This window comes from Equus asinus, chromosome 22, assembly GCF_041296235.1.
Source record: "Equus asinus isolate D_3611 breed Donkey chromosome 22, EquAss-T2T_v2, whole genome shotgun sequence".
Taxonomy (NCBI): domain Eukaryota; kingdom Metazoa; phylum Chordata; class Mammalia; order Perissodactyla; family Equidae; genus Equus; species Equus asinus.
This window is the reverse complement of record NC_091811.1, coordinates 67,920,574-67,947,237: the sequence shown is the minus strand read 5'-3', so window position 1 is coordinate 67,947,237 and position 26,664 is coordinate 67,920,574. Positions and strand designations below refer to the sequence as shown.

General features: G+C 39.0%; 1 protein-coding gene across 6 annotated transcripts in view; it reads right to left on the bottom strand.

Moving 5' to 3' along the window:
• Nucleotides 1–372: 372 nt before the first annotated feature.
• RAP1B (RAP1B, member of RAS oncogene family) overlaps nucleotides 373–26,664 on the bottom strand; it is a 42,499-nt gene continuing 16,207 nt past the window's right edge. For all 6 annotated transcript variants that reach the window (XM_044755700.2, XM_070494702.1, XM_070494703.1 and 3 more), the window contains 7 exons: nucleotides 10,322–10,404; nucleotides 9,245–9,313; nucleotides 7,961–8,017; nucleotides 6,920–7,060; nucleotides 4,837–4,980; nucleotides 4,053–4,169; nucleotides 373–1,614 (listed from right to left, as the gene is read on the bottom strand). In XM_044755700.2, the coding sequence (XP_044611635.1) occupies nucleotides 4,083–4,169; nucleotides 4,837–4,980; nucleotides 6,920–7,060; nucleotides 7,961–8,017; nucleotides 9,245–9,313; nucleotides 10,322–10,378 (555 nt within the window). In that variant the 5' untranslated portion in view covers nucleotides 10,379–10,404 and the 3' untranslated portion in view covers nucleotides 373–1,614; nucleotides 4,053–4,082. The remainder of the gene's footprint in view (nucleotides 1,615–4,052; nucleotides 4,170–4,836; nucleotides 4,981–6,919; nucleotides 7,061–7,960; nucleotides 8,018–9,244; nucleotides 9,314–10,321; nucleotides 10,405–26,664) is intronic.

Sequence of the window (26,664 nt, the reverse complement as noted above, 5' to 3'; positions counted from 1 at the left end):
ACTGCATCCTATATTTTTAAAAAATCCCTAAGTGTAACATCTGTCAGTCTTTTCAATTCTTCTGACACCTCCTACACCTGAACATTGCCCAGAGGCATACATTCCTAAAGTAATATTGCCTGATTCACAAATTCTTTCCCAAGGAAAAATTCAGAAAGTGGTTATGTGGATATTCAAACAATACTAGGAAAAAAATCTGCCATCTTTCACTCATCATTTCTGTAATTAATGAATGAGACCAGCTTGCCAAAATGTTAAATTATGAAACCAAACTATGTAAAACGCACCCATTCTATTTAAAAAGAAGTTAAACCCATATTTATTTACTAGCACTGTTAAACATTACACAAAACACATTCAAGTGGCAAGTAATTATAATGCAAGCCCTTGCATGGCAATCCAAATTTATTGAACTACTGATGCTAGTTATACAAAATTGCACCACTTTAATTAAGGCTTTTAGTTTACATTTGGCCACCTCAAAGGAGTTGTAACATCAGGTTGGTCAATTTAAATACTGTGGCTCCCTGTTGGATAGACACACAATCTTTACACCCAAACGTTAATGCATACAAAGCAACAAGGCATTGTTAAATAAAACAGCAATATTACTGCAACTCAGGCCTTGTGACCAATTACACATGATTAAAATTACTTCCCACATTCACATCCACAGTACTCGTCCACCATTTAACATCTCAACCAAAACGTTACACATGTGAAACAATCACTAACAGGCAAAAATACTAAACCTGTATATTTGGTATTGCAAATACACTTATGCATGAGCAAGCAAGGGATTCACAGTGAGAATCTACAGCTGCAGAAGCCTGAAAATGATTTACAAAAATTGTTAAATCATTAAAAAATTGTTTGAAAATATACACTTCTTGTTGTAGACCCCCACTGTACACACAACTATAAACACTGTTCCCTATGTAAACAAAAAAGGAAACATATAATAAGAGATTTGAAAAGTCTGGACATTTCCTTCCCAACAGATATTAAAGGCAACGTCTTTAATCTAAGACATTAGACTGAAAGGACTATCATATTTTAAAGACAAGATCACTGTCTCCACAGGATTTTTAAAAATTAAAAAAACTATATAGCTGTGTTAATCAAAGCGCTTATTTGTACAATACAATGATAATGACCTTGAATTTCTTAAAAAAAATTACAATAAGCTACAAGTATCAAAGAAGCGAAGTTATCTGGAGTAGTCTATATAGGAGCTCTTTGGACTTTCTTTTATTATGCTAAAATAGTGGTGCTTTTAAGATTTACATTATTGTACTCTCCAATACAAAGTATGGGGCGTGTAAAGTATACAGTACACCATTTTCATACATGTACAACATTGGTGGATGAAAATGTCTCTTAGCAGTAATACTGGATCGTAGCCTCTGGTTTTACCAGCTGCATACTCTAGGACTATTATATAAGTAAAAATCTCTCTTGTGATACTGGGAAGTGATTAGAATGTGCAAACTGATGTAGTAGCTTTCATCCGCCTCTTAAAGGGTACCACCACAGAAAGTCCATTTAAGATGTTGGTAGGTTTAACAAAGTTGGAATGCTGGCACTGTTGAATTGGGCAACAGTTCTTCAGACCTGTCAAAAAGAAATAAATTACATTAATTGAAAACGTGGGCCAAAAATTAGCACACTAAAGATCTAAAGGAACAATGAAGTGTTAGAAATGAATGTAATATAGGCTCTTGTCCTCGTCATTACATTAATGACACCGTCCCACAACTCACAGCAAAGCAAGGCACGGGTAGATATTTTCATCTCTGTGGAATGACTTCATCTATTCTGCTACTCTCTGGGAAGTCGATCAAACGAAGTTTCAGATACAAAAGGGGATCACTGTAATGCAAATGTCTGTGTACTATCTTCCAAAGAGTAAAAGCCGGGGGTAGAAAAAGAAAGACCCAAAAAACCCCACTACATTAAAATTTTAGATCAGGTCAGCTTCATTAGAATTAGGATTAAAAGAGAGATTGCAATTAGTATTTTAAAATGAGCGATCCTATAAGAATGTTTCCAATCCTAGAATTACATCCTAAGTATAGAATGCCCATCTTACCAGGGTTCCTAGTACCAGAAAATCAAGACCTTTCTTCCTTCCTCTGTGCATACGAGCAGCCAGGGCTGGCCCCGTGGCATGGTGGTTAAGGGTGGTGTAAGCCGCGTCAGCAGCCCAGGTCTGCATACCAGGTGTGGGCCTACACCACTTGTCAGCCATGCTGCGGCAGCAACCAACATAGGAAATGGAGGAACACTGGCACAGATGTTAGCTCAGGGCTAATTTTCCCAAGCCAAAAAAAAAAAGAATAAAGAGCAGCTAAAAAGCTGGCTCAGAGAAGCAGACAAAATAGAACTTATTTCATGATGCCTCTTTACAGTTAACAGTTATATACTTTCTAATTCCATATTTAAACAGATTCTATCAGCTTTAAGATGGATGTCAGAAAAAGTTATTATACTAAAATCACATGCGATTAAACTTAAGAAGTAAAATCAGAACTCAACGTCTGCCAAATATTTATTTACTTTGGATGATTTTCTGCACACACGCCTGGGCTAAAAGAAGTTTCCTTTTTTACTGTTTGTCTCGGATCAGACGTTGCAAGCTCCAGAAACACTGTTAATACAGATGTGGCTGCAGAAATAATTTCACAAATGCCTTGAACTTTAGGTCCTCGTTGACAGTCTGAACGAGTTTGCTAAGTTTTCTAAATCCTAGCGGACTGATCGCAGCAAACTGGAAAGGACAGATGGGCACGTGTGAGCTTGGGCACGTGCGCTGCTAAGAACGGGCGAGTGGTCAAGAACGAGAGGAGGTATCTAACAGAGAGCCTTGAACTCTAAGAGAGAGAATCAGGGTGCTGTGGTGGGACAGGGCCACTCAACACAGGAAGCAGCAGAGTCAGACACCAAAAGTTCCCAAGGATAAGAGTAGAGTAAAATACCATCTAATGATCACCGAGCAAGAAAGCACGATCGTTGGCAAACGGCAGCAGCTAATAGTTGAGGTTTTACCGTGCACCAGGCACTGATCTGCTGTACGTGTATTAACCTGTTTAACATGACTGTTTTCAAAAACTGTATCAAAAGGTTGTAGGCTCAGCTTTGCTTTGCTGTCTCATCTCTGAGCTGTATTTGTGGTTCTCTGCCTGGAACTCTTCAGCCCCTACACAACTCCTACTTACCCTTCAGATCTCAGCTGAGATGTCTCTGAACTCTGACAGACTTTCCCTGAATCCACAGCTCACATCTGACTGGCTTGGTGCCCCAGGCATATGCTCCCATATGTAGTACCCATATTGCCATATTAGGTACCTACGACAACATAGTGACTAAGCACAGACTTGGGAGCCAGTCTGAGGCTCCAATTCTGAGCCATGTACTCAAATAACTGGATTCAAATTCTGGCTCTGCTGTTTACCCAAGGCAGGGCTTAAACAAGTAATAATCTCTTTGTACCTCAGTTCACTCATCTGGAAAATACGGGAACAATAATAGTTCCTGCCTCACAGAACTGTTTCAAGAATTCAAGTAACAGACAGACAGTACTTAAGAGTGGCTGGTGTACGACAAATGTGTCACAGATTCTTATTATCAGTACTACGCTGGGTTCATTCTATCAAAGTATTTATCCTATTTTGCAATTGCATGTCTGACTCTTCCACTAGAACTTAATTAGCTTAAGGCAATGAAGAGGCAGGAGAGAAGGTTTTGTTCATGACTGCGCTGTCAGCATAAACCAGTGTCCCCCCAGGCCTAAGGACAGAAAGGATGAACCTACCCAGAATATTCACTTACGTGGAATACCTTACCTCTGATGATGAATTGTGCATGAAATAATTATTTTAATTACTAGAATATCATACTAACTCATTGATAGCTTAGAAAGGAAGTAACTGTTTCTTGTTTAGAACAACAAAAATTGTATACTTGCTTTCTTGACAGAGTGCCCTTAATGAAGATGAGGTTAAAAGAGGGGGGCAAAAAAAGGGGAAAAGATCAAGCAAGAGTTAACATACCTGGCTCAGAGCTACAATGCATTCAGTACATTAAAGCAGCCGACACGACGACTTTTTGCGGGCCTTCCCAGGCACAGGAGTTTTTCTGTTAATTTGCCTCACTAGGTCATAAAAGATCTGCAAACATATTAATTATTTTTTAATTTACAGGAGAAAAAATCAAAACAAAAAAGTAAAATGAAAAAGCTGAACTTTCCATAGAAATAAATGAACCCCAGAAAGCGAATATTCTGGTCAGTTAAGGAATGAGAGTAAACCAGGTATTCTCATTAACTGCCAAGTCCTTTTCTGTTTGTTTATTTTTTGGGAGGGCTAAAATTGTTCTCCTTAAAATAAGCACTGAGTTGAAGGAGCTGCAGAGATCTTATCTTAGTTCAGTTAGAACATTTACCATCATCTAAAGAAAACAATCCTTTACTCTTCTTCAAATCTTTCTGCCTCTTTACTCTACAACATGACTTTAAGCCCCTTCAAGGTAAACTGGGCACTCCTTTTTCAATTTGTCTCTATCTTTTACATAACATCCTTCACAAGCGTGCAGACTTCATGTCTTCCTCACCCCTAACTTCCTCACTCTGTCTAGTCTTCTGTTTTTTCATGGTAAATCCCACTACACTAGCATTTAATAAAGAGGCTGAAAGAGCACCGTGCTTATTAACATGCATATATTTAACTAACAAAGCACCCTGAGTACATTAACTTGGGGTTAATACACACACATTATTTTCCATTAATTTTGAATGCTTAAATCCAAATCAAGAACTTTTAAGTATATTCACCATACCTCATTAACATTTATTTTTGATTTTGCAGAGGATTCTAAGAATGCACAGTTGTTCCACTGTCTTGCTAGATTTTGACCTTGTTCCTTTCCTACAACTCTTTCATCTTCCAAGTCACACTTATTACCAACCAGAATCATTGGAACCTAAAAATATATTTGTGAGGGTAAAAACAAGTCAATAAATAGGCTATATAAATTCAAATCAAAAGAATTTTAAGTTAACCCTAAAGATTACTTTTTATATTATGCCAGAGAAAAATACTAAATTAATAATGTGTAATAAAACTTATACTTAAATATGAAAGCATTAACAATGTTAATTTAAGAAACTTAATTGTGAAATTTTTTTTCATTTTTGAGATTTTGGTTTTTTTTTTCCTTTTTCTCCCCAAAGCCCCCCAGTACATAGTTGTATATTCTTTGTTGCGGGTCCTTCTAGTTGTGGCATGTGGGACGCTGCCTCAGCGTGGTTTGATGAACAGTGCCATGTCCGCGCCCCGGATTCAAACCAACGAAACACTGGGCCGCCTGCAGCGAAGCGCACGAACTTAACCACTCGGCCACGGGGCCAGCCCCTTAACTGTGAAATTTTTAGAAAACAAGCTATGATCTACTTACAAAACAGGGGAAAAAACCCTTAAAAATCATATCACAGTGGATTTATAACTAATTAAAGTAAGGAAAATGCAAAACTTTTTTAGAAAGGAAGTACAAAAGGGTGTTACTGTGAAAAGACAATCTATTTCGAAATTTTAAACCATCTCTCTCAGGGATGTGAACCAGCCCAGTTCTCTGGCTCCCTGACACGCGTTTATCAAATGATTGTTCTCGATTTCACGACACAAAAGAAGAAACTGGAAAGCCCCTAAAGTAGAATTTTCAATTTCTCATACAGTCTACATTCCAAATCCAGAAAATCACCTAATTTACTAAAAATCTAGACTACATTAATCATGTGTCTGGATACATGTGATGTTTGTAATTTTAAAAGGACACTATATAAAAAAATAATACTTATTCTGCAAAACTCCTATTAATCATTTAGAGACTGGGTTTCTAGAGAATTTTTGGGAAAAAACCCAAACTAGAAAAACAGGAATTTTGCCTTTTTAAGGAATAGATATAGAGTATTATATTAATATATACTTGTTTAATCCAACTGCTATAAGAAAACGACAGTAGCTACCGGAGACAGTAGAAAACAGATTTGCGAACTGAGAAATGCTCACTGAGGCTGCTGGAAACACGTGGGCCCCCAGCTCTCCTGTTTCAGAAGTCCAGGAAAAGGCACCATTTCCCACAGGGGGCCTCCCAGCTCTCATAGTATTTGCTATAATTAAACTATATATTGTACAGAGGTTCCTAACAGTGTGGTGCCCAGACCAGCAGCACCAACACCATCTGGAAATGTGCTACAAACGCAAATTTCTGAGCGCTGTCCCAGACCAAGGGATCAGAAAACTGGGGAGAAGCAGGGCTGGTCATCTGTTCTAACTAGCTCTACAGGGATTCTGAGGAAAGACCGAATCTGGGAGCCACTGCTCTACCCAGCGCCATGAGGATTCAAGCAACCCCTCTGAAGTTTCCTACAGGATTCAGCTCCACTGTGGTGCACTCTGAAGGGGCACGTAAATTAATGTTCGACTCCTTCCTTTCAGAGTTAATATTACGATGTTCCTTCTCCGTCATAATTCTGGAGATGTGTTTATCTGTAGTCCTGATTCTTGTTAAAAAGGCTCTTAAATCTCCCAGAAATGTGGCCAGAACATCATTTGCTCTATTAGTAACACCTGCCACCCACACCGCTGCTTCCTCCCCACCAAACACATGATTTAAAAATAAGGGTATAAATTTATTTAACACAGGTTAATGGAGGGTATTTCTCACTTTCTACATTATATATACTTGAAAATACGTATGAGTGTTAAAGACATTATTTTTGCCTTTCAAGGAAAAAGCTTTTGAAAAACAAACAAATACCCAAAATACATGAACGTTAAACTGGCTTTAAATTCAAACGTTTAAATCGGCTATCACTACGATTAGTTTGAAATAAAATATATTTATTAGGAAGTCAACTCACATCATCAGTGTCTTTAACTCGAAGAATCTGCTCTCTCAGATCTTGCAAATCATTAAATGTGGACTGTGCTGTGATGGAATAAACTAACGCAAAGCCTTGTCCATTTTTCATGTACAAATCCCTCATTGCTGTAAATTGTTCCTACAGTAGAAAGAAAGGATCATTAAAAAACAATAATGTTTTGACCATTAACTTGACAATTTTCAAAGTCTACAATTAGAGCTCAACGAAAAATACAGTATTATGTAACATTTCTTAAAATTACAGTCCATGATAAGATGCTATTTGAAAAACTGGTATTTCAAGAAATAAATTTTTTATTTGAAAATAATAAACCAAAGCAGATTTATATGTAAAATAAATATACTCACGTGGGACAGAAACATCCTGTCTCCAAAAGCTACTCAAAGGTAGCTTTTTAATGTATCATACGGTGTAGGGCACCCAAACTGACCCCTAAGGTGCTCGCAGCTGGCTCAGAAGGCGCTAGTTCTGTGGGTCCACCAGCACCCTCATCTCTATCTGGCCATCGCCCACACGATTCCTCCTTCACTAGACTGTGAGCCCCAGGGTAGGAACACAGTCCACGCACCTGTCAGGTGCTCTATCGTTAGCGGAAGGAATACCAAATAGGCAGAATAAACCTCCCCTTTCACTGCAGATAGCAACAAATCTAGTCGTTCTGTAGATACTTTGAAGGAGGAAGGACACCATTCAAAATATTTCACAAGGCCACCGAGGAATAAATGCATCCCCAAGGATTTTCCACATCATTTAAAATATGGCAATACATCTTGATTTAAAAGTGCTAGTGAAACTACGAAATTTTCATCCAAACATATTTTCTACTTATTTCTTCAATAACTGACCCACTGCACTTACAAAGCACACACACAAAAAGGGAATAAAAAAACAGCTTTAAAGTTTAATGCTAGCAGTACCTTTAAATTAGCTTAGCTAAAACTTGTCTCTAGAGTGCCAGCACACGCAAGGTCAGTAGCACACGAAGCGTACACACACCCAGGCCCTTGGGCTACATACCGTTCCCGCAGTATCCAGGATTTCAAGCATACACTGCTGTGCATCTACTTCAACTTGCTGGGGGAAAGTAAAATACATCTTCATTTTTTTATGTATACAAGACTACCTTAAGATATATAAAAGCTAATATGATATTTAAAATAAAGACACTGATTATAGCCACTTTACAACTAATGTCAAGCAATACTTTAACAAAACAGGAAAGAAAGAGCTGGCTAACAATCAAGTTTCACTGCCCCCCAGACTGTATTAGCCACAAAAGCCTGTGTTCTTAATCAACACCAGGACCTACAGGATCCAAGCTCAGTATGACTCACTCCGCACTGAATTCTAGAGTGGAAAGGACTGCAAAACAGCCCCCCAAATTTACAACCAGTAACAGTTCCAGTGATATCAGAAGTGATCCTGCCTGTGTCAGCTCTGCCACGTTGTGGACACACCTTCATTTCTCTAGATAACCACATCTCCTCCATCACATGGGAACAAAGTTTCTGGTAGCAAGGAAGCAGAGGACAGCTATCAAATTATATACCCTTGTTACCCCTTTTCACTTAACATTTCCTACGGGAAAAAAGCTATTTAGAATTAGATGTGGAAAGAAAAGAGTAATATTGCCTCACACGTGGGGTTTCCAGTTTTTCTGGAAGACTGTGGACACAGGGAGGAATGAAAACAGAGCGTCTGCACAGCTGCAGGGGCCAGGCTGGCTGCTCCAGGAAGGTGGGGAGACAACTCTCTCCTTACTGAATTAAAAACGTCTGCGTATTAGCTTTCACTGCCACATGTTGTGTCAGCGGACATAGAAATAAACCCTTCTATTACGAGCAGTGGCCCTTGCTCAAACAGCTATAAGGGTAGGAAGGTTAGGGAGACTTTTGTATTGAACATCTCGGCTAAAAAGAGGGCAGCCTGAGGGTATTCAGACTTGAGGAGGCTGGGGTGGGGGCGGGGGGCACACACGACCTCATGGAGCCGCCACGGGAAATGGACGGCCTAGCTCTACAGTCTGTGAGTCAAATGACAATTTTTGGGTCAGGATAAACTTAAAATTCTCTGAGAGAGAATCAGGGAGACAGAGAATGAGAGCAAGTGTTGTTTAGATTCTCATAAACTGGTAAACACAAAATGCCAGGAAATAAGTGTGAACTTTTCCCATTAATTTTATAAATTAACTCTGCTTCTTCGTTCTACTTTGTAAACAACACTCAATAATCACAAAACTAAAAACAAGAATTCATATTTATAGTAAAGTAAAAAGCAAACGCCTTCTAAAGTAACATATACCTTTCTATAAGAATCTTCTATTGTAGGATCATATTTTTCAACAAAAATTCCTTGAACAAACTGTACAGTCTGAAAAAAAATTAACATACCATTTTACTTGTAAGGAAAAGAACAAATCCAAATCTGTACATTTCTCACTATTGATTTCACATAGGTAGTTACGCCATTGATGGAAAAACATACCCAATACTACATTTGAATGCACATATTTTTGTGAGAAAATTACCTTATAAAGCCTTTTCTTTACAATTAATAATCACTATGCTCCTTATCAGGTAATTCTAAATTTAGAGATCATATATTTAAAATTTTAAAAATACCTCCTGTTTCAGTTCTAAGGGCTTGAATTTGCATTTCAGCAGAGAGTGGCTAACTGTTTAGTGCGCGCCCGAGACGCCTCTCCAGCACTCTGGCCGTATTTACAAATGAAAAGGCAGCTCATGCCCCTTGTACATACTTCTCGGTCTGACCCAAGCATGTCAGGTTCTGTACCGGGCGGTCACTCTAAGTGGCCAAGGGAGACGGTCCATGTGTCTTATGGTGGGGCTTTGCTAAACTCTGAACTGTTCATCAGTTATTTCCCCAAGTCTCTCCCTTTCCCACCCACCATATGTCATCTTCTTGCTCTACTATTTCTTGATGAGAAAACATGGCTGTGAAAATAATGTAAAAACTCAACAATCAAAGGTAATGTTTGAAAAAGGTTTTGTAATTTATAAGCTTTATTTAATATTTTCTAACATAAAATATATATTATAAGCCAACTCACAATGAAAGAAACCAAAATTCATTCCTATCTGGCTCTGAAATGCAGACAGACACGCATTTATATGCTCTTAACCTCTGTGCTTATTAGCCCAAACTGTATTCTGGTATATCTCATGTTGGTCTGGAACCAATAATCTACGCAGATACTACTAAAGAGTGACTAAAATTTCAAGAAAAATATTATATTGCCTCTAAAATCATTATGGGGTTTCGCCTTAATAAAAGATGACAAATAATCAAAACCTAAAACTCAACCAAAAAAGAACGTGTGTAGGAGTGGAGAGCTTCAGTGCAGCGAGAAGGACTTACCAGAGCAGATTTTCCAACGCCTCCCGAGCCGAGAACGACCAGCTTATACTCACGCATGGTGCACACTCGTCAAAAGCTAGTACCTTATTAAAGAAAAACAATTCTTAACTAGTGTCTTCGTATTTATGTGCTTCTTACATAAATAAGACACTCAAACCAGTCTACTTATTTAAAATGATTACTGTTTCATACCAATATGACATAAACAGAGTTCATAAACAATGCTACTGGCAGGGCTTTTTATAACAACAGAGGTAGAAAGAAACTGCAGAATTACAGACACAACTTTCAGCTCTATCCTAAATTCAATTAGAATAGCATATTTACTCTGTCAAGGAAAAAAAAGAAAGGGAGGAGGCTGAAAAACAGCAAGGAGTATTCCGCTAGTTACAAGATGGCGTGACAGACATGCTCACCCTTTCCTGAACCACCTGGAGCCCTGAGTCACAAGGAGTCGCGTGCCTACTAAGCACAGGGCTGTATCCAATGAACAGCAAACCTGCCCTCATCGAGCCAACAGTCCAGTAAAGATGGAGAGGAAGGGCTGGGTCTGCAAACAGGTCCAGCCCAGCACCCGCGTCCACACAGAAAGTTCTGCTGGCACACAGCCCCGCCCACACATCTGTGTCCTGCCTGTGGTTGCCGTCTCGCTGTAACGGCAGGTAGGTAGTTACAACACAGGCCGCTGGGTCTGCAACACCTCTAACACTGACTCCCTGGCATTTACAGAAAAACTTGCCGACCCCTGGGACACACGAATGGTAAATGAGTCAGCAGGGAAAGCAGACCAAGTACCTATTCCTGAAGTGGGGGAGGTACAAAGAGCCTGAAAACAGTTAGGAATGGGGGCAGAACTAAGGAGGAGGATTGCCCAGACTGAAGAAGTCCACTGAGAGTTCAGTGTGAGGACACAGCGGAAATCAAAACAAAATAAAAGGAAACAACCCGTAACAAGCCTTATCATTATAAAATTTCAGTATCCTGAGGATACAGAAAGAAGATCCTAAAAGGTTCCAGGGCCAGGATAACACGAAAATACAAAGCTCTCACATTCCTTGAAAAAAATAATTGGTCAGTGGCCTGGCCATGTTACACAAGTAGTCACCGGAAAGGCTTTTTAAACCTTCTTTATCAAGAAATGATAGTTCTCTAGTCATAATAACAAGTAACTACCAGAACTGGTTTAAACACTTTTAATCAACCAATAGCCACTGGCTTCAGTGAACACGCCTCTGCAAACTAGCTGACTATCCACAGCCCCTGACTTCCGACAGTCAGCCAATACAGCACGGACTCACTCTGGCATGAAAGTTCTCTGTGTGACATAGATTTACACCTTCTTTCCTTCCAGCCCATGCTCTTAGAAGAGGCAGCCTCTATTTTACCTCTCTCTACGCCGTTTCTTTATTTCTCTTTAGGATGCCATTTCAGAGCTTCCTCCTTCACCTCTGCCTTCAAATACAGGGACAACCCACTATCTCTGTTCTCGAATGGGGAAAAACCCCCCAAACCCCCAAACAAACAAAAATAAACCAAAAAAAGTTAGCTGCTGACTTTTCCACTTACTAGTTCCTGTACTTCTAAACCTACTGAACCCACCATTTCCAGAGATTTTTCTCCAGTGTTCCAACATTGTCTCCTTAACTTTTGTGAGCTTCACGGTTCTTATCAGCTTATAATTTTAGGAAGAGGATATGAAATAAAAAGTCAATCAACTTTCAGCTTTAAGAATATTCCACACTGTAGGATGGATGCACATAAATTTTGGACAAATAAAGAAATCACTTTTCGTACACATGTAACAGAAGTCAGGTTTATTTCTTTAATGTAAAAAATCATTTAAAAACAGGATTACTTAGGTGACAATTCTATTATCAGTGCTTTGCAGACATTACCTAACCACACAGATCTACACTGATTGAGAAATATTTTTTTAAAAACTTAGGGTTCTAACTAAAGACAACCCCTAAATTTGTGTTTCTGAACCCAACTGGGGGAATGTAATAACTGTTGGGACAAGAGTTTCCTAAACATCACAAAGAGCAAACCAACTACTTTAACACAAAAAAAATTAGATTCATCTCTCTACATTATCTTTTATGTAGCTGGGCTGTATCACTGTTTGATGACTACTTTGCCATTGTTTATCTACAACTTAAAAAAAAAAAGAGGACTCACTTGGATGAACACACATCAAAATGCCAACCGTCTTCACTGAGTGACACCACTTCTCCAGTTGGCATTAACTCACTCCTGCCTTTGAAAGTTTGTCAACCTTTGAATCCCCAAATTCCCTAAGACCCTGTAAGACTGGCAGTCTGCTCTGATCAGGGGACACAGTGTCTGACCAGGATAGCTTTTCCTTAAGTAATCAGTAACTTTAGCTTTGTGGTTTTTGTTTCGGGTACTGAATGGTCTCTCATTCTTTGACAGTTGACCTAAGAACCTCATCTGACATCATTCCAAATGACGCCTTGGACAAACACGTCCGCAGTGGCTGCCTGTGCCCAGCTTCTGTCTGTCCTTTGAGTTTGCTATCACATGAGTCAGTCTCAACAACGATGGGAGCTCCACTTGGTTCCTTGAGCTCACACTTCTAAACTGATTTTGTCATCCCAGGATTTGTACCAAGTAGGTCTTTGTGTAAGGCAATTAGGCCTTTGGGCTTTGGCTTGGAGGTAGGCTATTTTGGTAAATATTTTCACCATTAGTTTATTTCTTCAGCTACTTGCTTTGGTTTTGTTCATCTATTTGTGCAAAACTCAGTGTCATTCTCTCTGTTCTGTCCTGCACTGTCCTGTTTCCCTTTACTGAATCAGGGAGTGCTCCATTTGGAACGGAAGGAGGCACTGGCTGGATAAGCCTCCATTCAACTCAAAGTGGCCCCAAAGACTAAGGGTTGCAGATGAGTAAAACCAGTGACCACTTCAGACACAGGTGAGTGACTGGTCAAACTTCTCCTTGGGCCCTTCACAAAACATTCATGATAAGGTCAGTTGTAACTATGGGGATGTAGATTAGTGGTCCCTTCCTAACCTCTGCTCGGTCAGGGAATCTGTTTGTAAGGACACATTTGTTAAAAAAAAATTTTAAAGCACTCAAATCATTTTTATTTAGGAATAATTTACATCCAGTGAAACAAGCAGATCTTAAGCATTACAGTTAAATGAATTTTGACACATGCTAATACTGCTAACACTCTCGCAAGACAGCCCTCATTAAGATTTAAAACACTTCTATCACCCAGAAAATTCCCAATGTGTCTGTCTCTTCCCAGTTTATTACTCCAACACCCTCTTTCTTGACTCTGCTGATCTCTTACAATTATGAGAGAAACCAACATTAAATACTTCTTTAATTGGTATTCTGGGGCGTCAAAATAAAATGACTAAGAGAGTCTCTATTTCTCCCCTGCTCAAATCTTTGGAAACTCACCCTCCTTGAATCATCACATCTCTCTATTTACACTACCCATAAAACCCTTCTAGTCCTTCTGCCCCTTCCCCTTTCCTCTGAAATGAACTACCTACCTTTCTTGAGAGTTTCTCAGCAAAGGAATAATTATACTAAACAACAGCCTCTTTAACTGCTGGAGTAGAAGGCAGAGCTATAGAAATTGAATTTAAACAGTGGCCTAGAATTTAGCTGAAGTTATCTTTAAGAATTTTTCTAAATCTCAGGAAGACCAACAGAAATCCGTTGCAGAATTCCACCTTAATTACTAACTACTTAATTTCCTCATCAAGGAAAACAGTTAAAAGCAGCAGGACAGCAAAGACCAGATTCAAATAGCCCAGCATATTTTAAAAACTGGCCTTGAAGGGTTGGCTGTGGCCGAGTGGTTAAGTTTGCGTGCTCCGCTGCGTCGGCCCAGGGTTTCGCTGGTTCGGATCCTGGGTGTGGACATGGCACCGCTCATCAGGCCACGTTGAGGTGGCATCCCACGTGCCACAACTAGAAGGACCCACAACTAAAATATACAACTAGGTACTGGGAGGATTTGGGGAGAAAAAGCAGAAAGAAAAAAAGAATAGATTGGCAACAGTTGTTAGCTCAGGTGCCAATCTTAAAAAAAACAAAAACCAAAAAAACTGGCCTTGAGAAAAGAAGAATCTCTTTAGGAAATACATACATCATTTCATAAATTTTTCTTAAGGGCAGACTGCTCCAGATTTAAAATTGTAAACAAAATAAAAATTGACTTCAGGAAACTTTAGAAGATCTTGGTAAACCCAACAGCTGAAGCAAGGGCGACGCGTCCCTTCTTTCTGTAAATGGGCTCAGACTTCAACAGGAAACTGAAGATGGAAAACTGGCAATTCAGGAAATCTGCAACGGCTGAGCACTTTCAGAGACCCTCACAAAGTAAACAAACTAGAAGGAAAAACTACACCAAAAGGTCTCTTTTCTAAGCAGTGGGAGTCTATGGATGAAGACACTTGTCGAGACTGGAAGAAGCAACATCCTGGTTTTACTAAGAAATGGAAATAGAAAGATCCAAAATCTGTCCCACAATCCTGCTCCAAGGGCAAGAGGGGCACCCAGCAACTCCCTGCGCTGCCGCCACTGTGGGGGCGCGCTACACAGTCACAAGGGAACGCTGTGGGGCAATGGAAGTGTTTCAAAACTGGCTGTAGTCCGACAACCGGTTGTAGTGGTGACTGCACAACCGTATAAAGTTACTAAACCCCCAAAACACTGACACAACTGACTGAATCAATAAAAAATGACTATTTAGAAATACTGACTATAAAAAGTGAAAGTAGTGGCACCTATGTATTTGTGGGCTGTGGGAAGGACTTTCCTGTTCAAGTGTTCTTAACTTGAAGCCCATGAATGACCTCGGGAAGCTGTGAATTTCTAAAATTTCAGGCACAATTTTAAGATGAGGAGTTGTATCAGAATTTCAAGGGGATTTGTGATAACTACTGTTGCAACATTGAGAACAACTGCTCCCTTTCTTAGAACCTCAAGGAGGGACTGACAGCACAGCACAGCGGCTCACGGCACCTATGTGTCAAATCCTAGATTTGTAAAACCTTAGGCAACCCAGGAAATCACCTAGAGCTTCACTTTCCTGACAGGAAAAATGGAGACAGCCACACCCACAGGATAAGGCCGTCAGGCAAATACACAAGAATGTAAGTAAACTCCACAAAAGCGGGGATTTTTGTCTGTTTTATTCCTCGCTATATCCCCAGAACCTGACACAGTGCCTGGCATATAGTATGTGCTCAATAAACTAAGGAATTAAACGTACTAATTCTCCGTAAGAGTCAATGGTATCTTGCACGTAATAACAACCATTAAAAGACAGCCTTTTAAATAATAACAGCAGCAGCAACAGTCTGAGCCGCCACCCAACACGGCGCAGCAGAACTGCTGCTGTGCCCTCAGGAGAGAATCATGGCTCCACCCTGTCACCTACTAGCTCAATAAGACCTATCACAACGCAGGTGGGGGACCGCTGTCCAGCTTTCGTCTGATTCAGAGTCTCTTCTAGGTAGGCAGAGATGCAGCATATAGACCAAAACTCTCTTTTCCAACCATATGTGGGTTTCCGTCCTTATTTTACTCCTTCTGTCACTACAGCCCGTTTGGACGATCGACTGAACTTTATTATAATTCTTTAGCTACAGACCCTAAGGCTTATCACTATATTCCACTAAATCTAAGAGGAACTTTTAAAATCACATTTTAACATCTCTGAAATTGAAATACCTTACAGTAGCCTCTCATGTCAATACAAAAAGCTAAGTACACATCAGTATTTTGAATCATTTTTAAATGTAGTTCAGGGGAAAAAGACTGGGAAATAATTCTCTTATAAATCTTTAAAAAACAGATCACTACACAAAAATCCCATAATACTGGAGTAATCTCTGACCTTAGCATTAATTACACAAGTCAATGAACTTTATTGTACCTCGAGCTATACAGACTATAATTTTGACAGCCCAGGGAGAATCTCAGTATTACTACTTTAGGAGCAGTGAGAAAATCTTGAGATTGTAATGTGAAATGAATTTTAATTCCCTTGAATTGTAAAAATATATATATATGATAAGGTGGTAGAATCATTTTTCTTCTCCTTTTGCTTGTTTTTTCTGACAGTTTTATTACTAATAACAGTAAATTGGTAACATACACAAAGGAAAATTAAAAACTTTAAAAAACTTTAACTCTAAAAAAGTTAAAAAATGAGGAGTTGTGGAGTTGTAACTACCCCATGTTACTATAATTTTAAAATGTTGATAATTATGGGCATTATAAAAAAGTGGGCATTAGAAACCCAAAAATAGCAAGTTTAGGCAATCATTCAACTCACAATGAATAATAATTATAAAACATTGGTGCTGGCAGAAAAAGTACTTTTCAGGTAATTAATATACTGATGGTGACAGTAAATGTTTAATGAAAACAAGCAGGTAAGCTTAAAAGTACCACCAATCAAAATTCCTCTAATCCTGTATTTTAAACCATAACAATTAGTACGCTGCTTCTCAAAGAGGGCTAAGACATATTGAACATTACAAATTAAACATTTTAAGTGCTTCATAGAAAAAGAAATAATCTAAACATATTGACATTTTAAACATTTCCTCTCTTATGTCAAAGCAATATTTGTCTTCATATTAATTAGCATGTCACAAAGCCTACCTAGTAAGAGAAGATAAAATAGTGGGGCAGGGGACTCAAGTTCTAAGTATTTTAACTGGCAGGCCACAAATAAACGACTGTATTCTGAGAAGCCTGCTGGTTTGCAGTATCTTGTACATCAGCAGAAAAGAAGAATTAAGACAAAAACAAAAAGAAGATGCAAAGTAAAACGAGGGTACTGATATTAAAAATTATCAACAGAGTTCCGACTATTAGGGATTATCCCCATGGAATGCCATTTAAAGAGATGGGAAGAACAAATTAAAACTACTTTATAATCAACTAAAAAATCAACATACAGGTGCTGGCCCAGTGGCACAGCAGTTAAATGTGCTTCAGCGGCCTGGGGTTCGCCAGTTTGGATCCCGGGTGCGGACATGGCACCGCTTGGCAAGCCATGCTGTGGCAGGCGTCCCACTTATAAAGTAGAGGAAGATGGGCATAGATGTTAGCTCAGGGCCAGTCTTCCTCAGCAAAAAGAGGACGATTGGCAGCAGATGTTAGCTCAGGGCTAATCTTCCTCAAAAAAAAAAAAAGAATCAACATTGAAAGAAATTTTAACAACCTTCAAGAAGTTAAGGGCAACGCTATCAGAAAATGTTAAATGAAGATGTATCAGCAACAGGGGATACTGGTTAAACATTTTGCTAAAAATTATGGTGTTATTGATCATCTGTAAAAACATTCTGGTTTGAATTTCCAATACACATGATAGGATTTTGTTGGTTTACATATGCTCTCTTTTATGGTATTTCTTGAAAACAATGGAATTTATTTGTAAAAACTGGATGCAGTTTGGAAGTTATATATTAAGAATGCTAATTAGGGGGCAGGCCCCGTGGCCAAGTGGTTGAGTTTGTGCGCTCTGCTTTGGCAGCCGAGTTTCACTGGTTCGGATCCTGGTCACGGACATGGCACCGCTCATCAGGCCATGCTGAGGCGGCGTCCCACATAGCACAACCAGAGGCATTCTCAACTATGTACTGGGGGGCTTTGGGGAGAAGGAAAAAAGAAAAGCAGAGTGGCAACAGATGTTAGCTCAGGTGCCGATCTTCACCAAAAAAAAAAAAAAAAAAAATTTCTAATTAACAATAATATGCCTATATGTTAATCTGCAACTATAAGCATTATTTGAACCAAGCTTTAATCTATGAAGTCACCAATTACATTAACTCATTAATTAATGAGGGACTCCCAGATCCCCATTTTCTTTGGGTGGTTAAACAGGCAAGAATGTAGCATATATGCAAAATAAATTTAGGACTATTATCAATAATGCCACTTCTCACTTATACTTCTTCACTAGCAAGAAAGTGCAACTTCTCCAACAAGCAGGCAATTATAAACATGTATGTATATAATTTTCACAATTTATGTATAATTTACACAATTATAAATATGAAGCATGATTCACATTGCTTCTCCAACAATCGAAGATTACAGATGAAGAAAACCGATCAAATTTGTGAATAACTATCAAAACACTGAAAATTCCACTACTGTTAAAACTGGAAGCATTTTCTACACCGATTTTTCAAATGCATAAATATTTCTGCAACTTATCTTTGAATAAAACTTGTGGGGTAATTTTGGGTAGTATGTCATTTACATTTAAAGACTCCAAACTTTAGTTACTTACATAGATCCCCTGAAATTTGTGTGACTACAACCAACTCCTGATCAAAGTAACTGATAGTTCTTACATTTTGCTATATTTCTTGTCAAATACTTGGGTGCCCTATTCACTAACTTAAAAGGTTGTTTTATTACTGTCTACAACTTTCTCCACTTCCTTTACAGACTGAGCTTTGCTTGCACTGGTTCTTTTTATCAATTTAAGAAGCTGCTGAATTCCAGTCTCAGAGAAAACTATAGCAAAGATATAGAAAGACAAGAAAACAAAACCTCCTAGGGCTCCTTCCAACGTCAGGTTTCAGTGGCTGCTTCAGAACTGCTTGAATGAAAGCTGAGGAAAGCAGACACAATCACACTCTACATTGAGTTCAGTAAATTTATCAACGATAGCATTTCATCAATCAGAAATTATTAACTGGCATTTCCACAAAAATACAAAACAATAACAGATGTTACAATGAAGCTAAGCAGGAAACTCTGAAGACTTATGAGTCAAAGAAAATAAAAATTTAGTGAAGTATTTTTTTTTTTAAAGATTTTATTTTTCCTTTTTCTCCCCAAAGTCCCCCGGTACATAGCTGTATATTTTTAGTTGTGGGTCCTTCTGGTTGTGGCATGTGGGATGATGCCTCAGCATGGCATGATGAGAAGTGCCATGTCTGTACCCAGGATCCGAACCAGTGAAACCCTGGGCTGCCAAAGCGGAGCGCACGAACTTGACCACTCGGCCACGGGGCCAGCCCCAAAAGTTTAGTCTAAATGTATTCACCACATAAAAGTAAATATCAAAAAGCAGACAACTGATTTGGTTATCTACCATTCTGTATTACATATAACACTTTTCATTAATAAGACCTAAGACAGACTCAACTTCAGATATTACTGCCCCAAGAGTAATTCTAAAAATCATTTGGAAAATAAAAAAGCATAGCAAAATGATAAACTGAAGTATTTAAAAAAACTCTTGGCTATTTATTTGGCGTTGACATTTACTGAGGACCTACTCTGGTCCAAGAATTGGGCTACAACCTGAGGATTAAAAAAGAAAATGTGGGCTGGCCCGGTGGTGCAGTGGTTAAGTTCGCACCTTCTGCTTCTCAGCAGCCTGGGGTTCGCAGGTTCGTATCCTGGGTGCGGACATGGCACTGCTTGGCAAATGCCATGCTGTGGTAGGCGTCCCATGGATAAAGTAGAGGAAGATGGACATGGATGTTAGTTCAGGGCCAGTCCTCCTCAGAAAAAAGAGGAGGAGTGGCAGCAGTTAGCTCAGGGCTAATCTTCCTCAAAAAAAAAAAAAAAAGAAAAGAAAATCTAAGAAATGATGCCTTCTATCAAGATTACTGTAATATAGCATTCAATACTCAACGTCAATAAACAATGAGTGCCTACTACATGTTAGGCACTGTTCTAGGCAATAGGACTAAAGCAGTGAACAAAAGAGTCTGTCCTCAGAATTTACGATGGGGGGTAGAAACAGAATCAATATAAAACATGTTAGTTACATGTGATAAGCACGATGGAGAAAAACAATAAAGCAAGTTAAGGGAGCCAGCGCGGGAACGGGGGACTGTTTCACACACGGTGGTGACGCAGGATTTCGGTTAGGGTGGAAGTGCCCAGAGTCCTTCCAGGGGATCGATACTAAACCCTCTTTTCAACAAAAGGCCACCATTAGGCTTTGTTCTGTTTAGTATTTTTAAATCAACATCTTTGGTGGGGTGACAGGCCAATTAATTTCCGGCTGAAGTTAAATTTGGATTTGGGAAAGTCATAGAGACTTGTCTAGGATCTATGCAGAGTCATGGCTTCAATGCCCCTTCTTCCTCTGCTAATAGGGCCACAAATGGGATTTCTGGGGGAATCGAAATGTAGTTGGTCTTAGGAGGTACTGTTACTCAATATGCATAAAATGCCCCTCAGGGATTTCCTTAGCCAGCTCTGTATGGGAGGCTAGTCATGATTTTCCTCCCATTGTGTAGGAAGAACACCACACAGATGATAGAATGTTCCTGACAAGCAAATACTCAGGATGCAGTCCTTAAGAGGCCAGTGCCAAGGAGCCATCTCCGAAGGACTCTCCTAGCCCAGTGACCGGTCCCCTTTCTGACCGGTTGCACCAAGTACTTTAGCACGCGGTTATATACTCTGTTGTATCATCTTCTAAGAGAAGACAACAAGCTGTGGAAAGCAACATTATCTTGGGGTTTGAGAGGCTTGGCTCTGTTTAAACAGTTATATAAGGTGAGGTGAATCAATTTATCCTCAACTTCCAGGTTCCTTGTCTGTAAAACAGGGGAGTAAGGGAGTGGGAAGCACCTAACACAGAGACACTCACAGCGGCCAGGCAAGCATGCAGCTGCCCAAAGCAGCAAGGTGTTAACAGTGGGTGATGGCGTGGACGGCGGCTAAGCAGAGCGAGTGCTTAGACAGTTAAAGTCATTCAAATTCCTAAAATTGTGAATATTGTGGAAGACCAACAAAAGCTATTTGCAGTATGGAGACGAACTCTGCGCCACCAGTTTTTTGCTTCTGGACTAGATGCTCTCTAAGGTCCCTCTCATCTCCAAGACGCATTGTTACATATGCCAGGTTTTGAAGAATTATATATGGACAGAACTTTAAAAGTATCTGAATGTTATATTCCCTCTTCTTAATGTAAAAAAATGATAAAAAATTCTGTGTTGGCAATAAAATTTAAGAATAATGAAAATATTCTTTTCTAACTTCATAATGGTGGTTTGATATTTACAGACATTTTAGTAGTAGTATCTTTCCAATATAACAGAGATAAAACTGAAAGAAAAGGGCTGAAAACAATATAAGACAATCTCGCCATTCACAGGCTGCCCACAACTGGGAAAATCCATTAACAGCCCTGGGCACTCAACCAAGGCAAGATGCAGAGGCCGCCACACTTTCCTCCTCCTCCCGGCATGCTAGTCCAACGGGCTTTGTGCAGGCAAAGCCTTGCTGAGAACTGAAGATTAGGGCGTGTGCATGAGGTCCTCTGTCAGGAAACATACTGCTCTTCAACTATCACCCCAAATGAAGAGATTGGTTGTATAGGAGATTATAGATACTGGTATGGGGATTAAGATTAGGAAGTAAAATACAAAAAGAAGTAAAAAGTAGCTGCAAGGGAAAAGTCTTATATAAATAAATATGCAAAAAATGTGGACTAGGGAACCAAATGTCACCAGGCTGACCTATAAAATATTAAAATGAATAACAGATTATCTTTAAAGACTACTTTACTTCTATCCAGGATAAAAGAGAACACATCAAAACAAAAGAATTAAGAAAACTTTGTTTATATTAACCCAGTACCAAAATGTGTATCCAAGGTTACCTTGAAAATGCCGTAATCAAGATTGTCGTGGAAAGCAAATAAACTGATTCATCTTTTTTTTTTTAAATGATGGACCTAGTGTAAATGACATAAAGCAATCCTATACTTTAAGAAGATGAAACCAGGGGCCGGCTCTGTGGCCGAGTGGTTAAGTTGGTGTGCTCTGCTGTGGCAGCCCAGGGTTTGGAGCCTGGACGCGGACATGGCACCGCTCATCAGGCCACGTTGAGGCGGCGTCCCACATCCCACAACTAGAAGGACCGGCAACTAAGATATACAACTGTGTACAGGAGGGGTTTGGGGAGATAAAGCAGAAAAAAAAAAAAATGGCAACAGTTGTTAGCTCAGGTGCCAATCCTTAAAAAAAAAAAAAGAAGATGAAACCAAACAAAATAACCAATTGACATTTTTAGAGACTTTCCTTAACCAAGAGCAGCCAATTCATTATCCAACAGTGAAGCTATCTGGCTAAGTTTGAGGATCAAATTTAGTTTTTCCTTATAAACAAAAAGTAAATACGGTAGATACCACCTTTGCAGCCCAGGGTGGTAAAACACGGAACCTGGAAATAAGACGACTTAGAATTGGCTATACAATTCATCAGAGGGTTGTCACTTATTTCTAGGTTTGTATCTTAATCTGTAAAAGATGGACAGTGATAATACCAATTTCACAGAGTTGATGGACAGATTAAGAATGTATGTTGTCTACAAAAGTCTTAAGTGTTAGTTATTACCATTATCAACTAGATGCAAAGTGGCCCTTATTTAACTTTGGTGTCCCCTATTCGATCTAGAAATGTTTACTGAATAAATCACTAAAGACTAATAATTCATTTCCAGCAAAGGAAAGAACTATTCAGATTTTTAAAAGACCACTAACAAGTTACCTCTTATAGGTAAGTTGCCATTTAAGTTTACATCAATTATTGACAGATGTCATGAATCCCAACTGAAAATGAACTACACAATCTTGGCTTAAAAAAAAATTAGTTCCCATTCTCGCCCTGTAGGAATTGTAATTTCAGTAGAAAAGAAAATGCTCTAGAGCAGAAACTGTGTTAAAACCAATCACTTTTGGGTTCCAGAGACACCTGCTCTCAACTTCATAATCTGATTTACTCTTTCAATCTCACTAATAAAGGTAAAAACAGGTTATGATAAGGATCAAATCCTTGAAAAGTGATAAGCAACATTTAAAATGCATAATTCATTTCCATTAAAATGTCAGAAAGTGTCTAAATAGCTATAGCCAAATTAAAATTTTCCCAAAACACTGCTAACTCAAGCAAGTCTCCTATCCTCAAGTTCTTTAGCTACAACACCTTCCACCACCCAGTCTGAAATTCTGGGATCTTCAATTACAAATAAAAGGCTAAGGAAAAACACTTAACCACCGGTTGCTGAAGTCAAGTGGCATCGCTGCTCCCACTGAGCACTTGCCAGAAACGATGACACGATTTCTCCTTTCCGCCTCCAACTCCCAGAGGAGGGTGTTAGCAGCTGAAGAGGATTACTATGTTCTCTTCTCACCCCAGATAAAATTAACTAATTTAAATGTCAGAAGAACCTGGTACTAATCTGTTGGACACAATGACAGAATTTAAAACTTCTGAGCAGATTTGAAAATTATTTTTGAAGAAAAAAATAAGAGGTCCAAACAGTACCTCTCATACCCACTTCTGAAAATAAAACTTCTAGCAGGAAACTACAAAGTAAACAGAAAGCTTAGTTAATACGTTAATATGAATACTGCTTATCACATTTACTTTCTGAGCTGTCTGCCCCTCTCGTGATGAGGACAAATGGGAAGTGTTTCCAATCTTACTTACATTCTGCTGAGAAAGGTTTGCTCTGTCAACTAGATTTCTAGATCCAGTCAAGCATAGAATTTGTAGACTATCAAACTGTTTATATAGCATTTTCTCTATTCTGACCATAGTTATAACACCTCAGATGGGAAAAAAATTCTTCTCTTGCCCTTTTCATGGATTAGTATTGCCAGTAAATAAAGCTTATTCCAACGCACACTATGACATGGAATTTAAGGTCACAGTTTCTAGTTTTATTAATGGCGTTATTACTGTAGTTACCTTTCAGTTCAGTACTTGATCATGTCTCTGAGGGAATATATTAATCAGAGTATAACAATTTATCAGTAATCTGACAAATGCAGAAGAATCCGTTTCTTAATAGATTTCTCAGCTAGGTCAATAGATAAGCAAGATAGTTAAGTGACCAAAAAAGGAGATTCCAACAACGTTTCCAGAGAAGCAAGAAGAAATAATGTGGGCCCAAGATCACCTTATTAGTTTCTATCAGTTCCTCCAAAGAGGCTGGATTTGTGCAGAACTCGCCCTGGCTCCCAACAGTTCTTTGAACGTGACCCAAAAACTAACCTGTCGGGTTTTTTTCTCTCATCAGATCTAGCTGTAAATTCTATAGGCATACACAGTGATTCAAAGACTGCTGTGCCTTCCAAATACAATTTAGGGAACCTGAGTATGGACGTTCACTTGATTATTTGCCATATATCTTAGAATCTGATACACACACATACACACGCCTTAGCTAACCATATTTTAAATTGAAAAAATGATAAAATAGGAAAACCTTTTGACAGTTAAGAGCTTTAGATCTAATTTCCTGGGTTAGAATGCCAGTTCTAACACACCAAGGACTAAGTGACCTTGGTCATGTTATTTAACCTCTCTGTGCCTCATTTTCTCATCTATAAATGGGAACAACAGCATCTACTTCTTAAAGTTTTTAAGACCCAAATGAAAGAACCTGTGCAAAATGTTTAACACAGTAACAAGTAACAAGCAGTCAGTAAATGTTCCTTGCTATTTTTTGTAATCCCATCTATCTTGCTATTTACAGTGCCTAAAAGGTGAAGTACCTAAAGGACTTCAAAAGCATACTATACTACAGGAAACTGCACAGCTGGGGGAGCTGTCCGTCATTGTCTCTCTTCTCCACCCCATTACCAAGTCTGATCCATTCTACCTTGGTGTCTCTGGAATCAATTCCATGGTCTCTACTCCACATCTTATAAGGGCCCTCATTTCTCACGTGGGAAAAGGGGGAGACAGGCGGCAAATACGAAGGGAAAACATTAATTTGTTACACATTTGAATTTCAATAACCAGATTGGAGATGTTAATTTTAATTATGAAAATAGAGAGGTAGGGCATCCCAAAAATTTGAGCAAAAAATAAATATGACAACCATACTTTAGTGGCCTTTACCTAACAAGATGCTTTGTTAGTGGAGAACATGAAAATGTCTATCATGTTTGCCCTGGGTCAGCTCACAATCACAGGGTCTTAGGAACAGAGCACTGTAGGGCACGGAAGGGGATTCTCTTCGAGGATGTGCCAGGCAAGGCTTGGCTAAGTGGACACCTGAAGGAGACCAGTGGATATTGTAAGGCAATAGGAGAGTTCACTGGAAGATTCTGGGGAAACGGACTAGCAGGAGAGAACTCTTCCCATCGTGAGTGCATGGGGAGGGGGAGGTGGAAGAGCAAGGGGCCCTCTTTGCTTAAAGACGTTGACCTACATTCTACAAGACACTGAGACAAGTGAAAGAAGGAATAAAAGGAAGGTATATTTGAGAAATGTGTAAGTCAAAATCAAGAGAATATGGTGACAGACTAGATGGGGGAGGAAAGAAAAACAGGATGCAGCACGATCAAACAGATGGACAGTGAGGCCATCAGACCAGACAGGGAGCCTACAAGGACAGACAGAAGGGTTTAGCAGGTATCTCTGATCTTTAGGAATAGGTCTCAAAGACAGCGGAGGAAAAACTGAGAGCAGTATGGACATAGCAGTAGCATCTTTTATTCCTAAAGAGATTAGAAGGAAGATGCTCACTGCCTGTGTGCAAAAAGCTTCAGGCACAGAACACAACACTGACTTGTTTAGCGAGATTATAAATGTATTATGTGTAATCTGTTTCACTCAATATTTCTGGCTTATTAATTTGAAATATATAATTTATTTAGATGATTACAAATCTCAATTTTAAGGTTTTATAATTACAGTTCCAAGGTTTCATCAAATGAACTTTGATGGAGTCTTTTGCCAGTCTATGAGAAACAGAAATATGAACAGAAAAAATTAATATTGTATAAAACCAAATATCTTCTAGGCTTAATGAGTTTCTCAGTGTAGAAAACTCAGTGCCTAGCTCATATTGTACAATAAACCATGACATATAACAATCATTTGCCCACACAGTCCACAGTGTCTCTGGACTTGCCCCTTTTCCTCATTATCTGAAGCCTTTTGTAAATAGGGCAGTAAGCATCTTACATCCTCTACTTCTGATTTCCCTAGGAATAAACAGATACTACTGCTATGGGGACATCAGCACTGCCCGTGTTTACTCCACATTCTTTTAAGGTCTAGTCTAAAAAATATGTATCTAATAAAAATCAACCAAAACTACTACAAACAAAGAAGTAGAGATTTCTTCCTCCTCTCCTGAAAAGTACAACATTCTTTTTCAACTTTAATTTAAATTTTCCCATTTTCTTGTCTTCACAAGTCTTTTCATCACTCAAATCTGATCTTTACATTTCTATACAGGAGTATAATATTGGAAGCCTTTGCTTTAAAGGCACAAGTAATTTTTCTACAATGGTGTGGTCTAGGATATAAGCTGGCAAGTCTCATAAGTTGGCTAAAAGA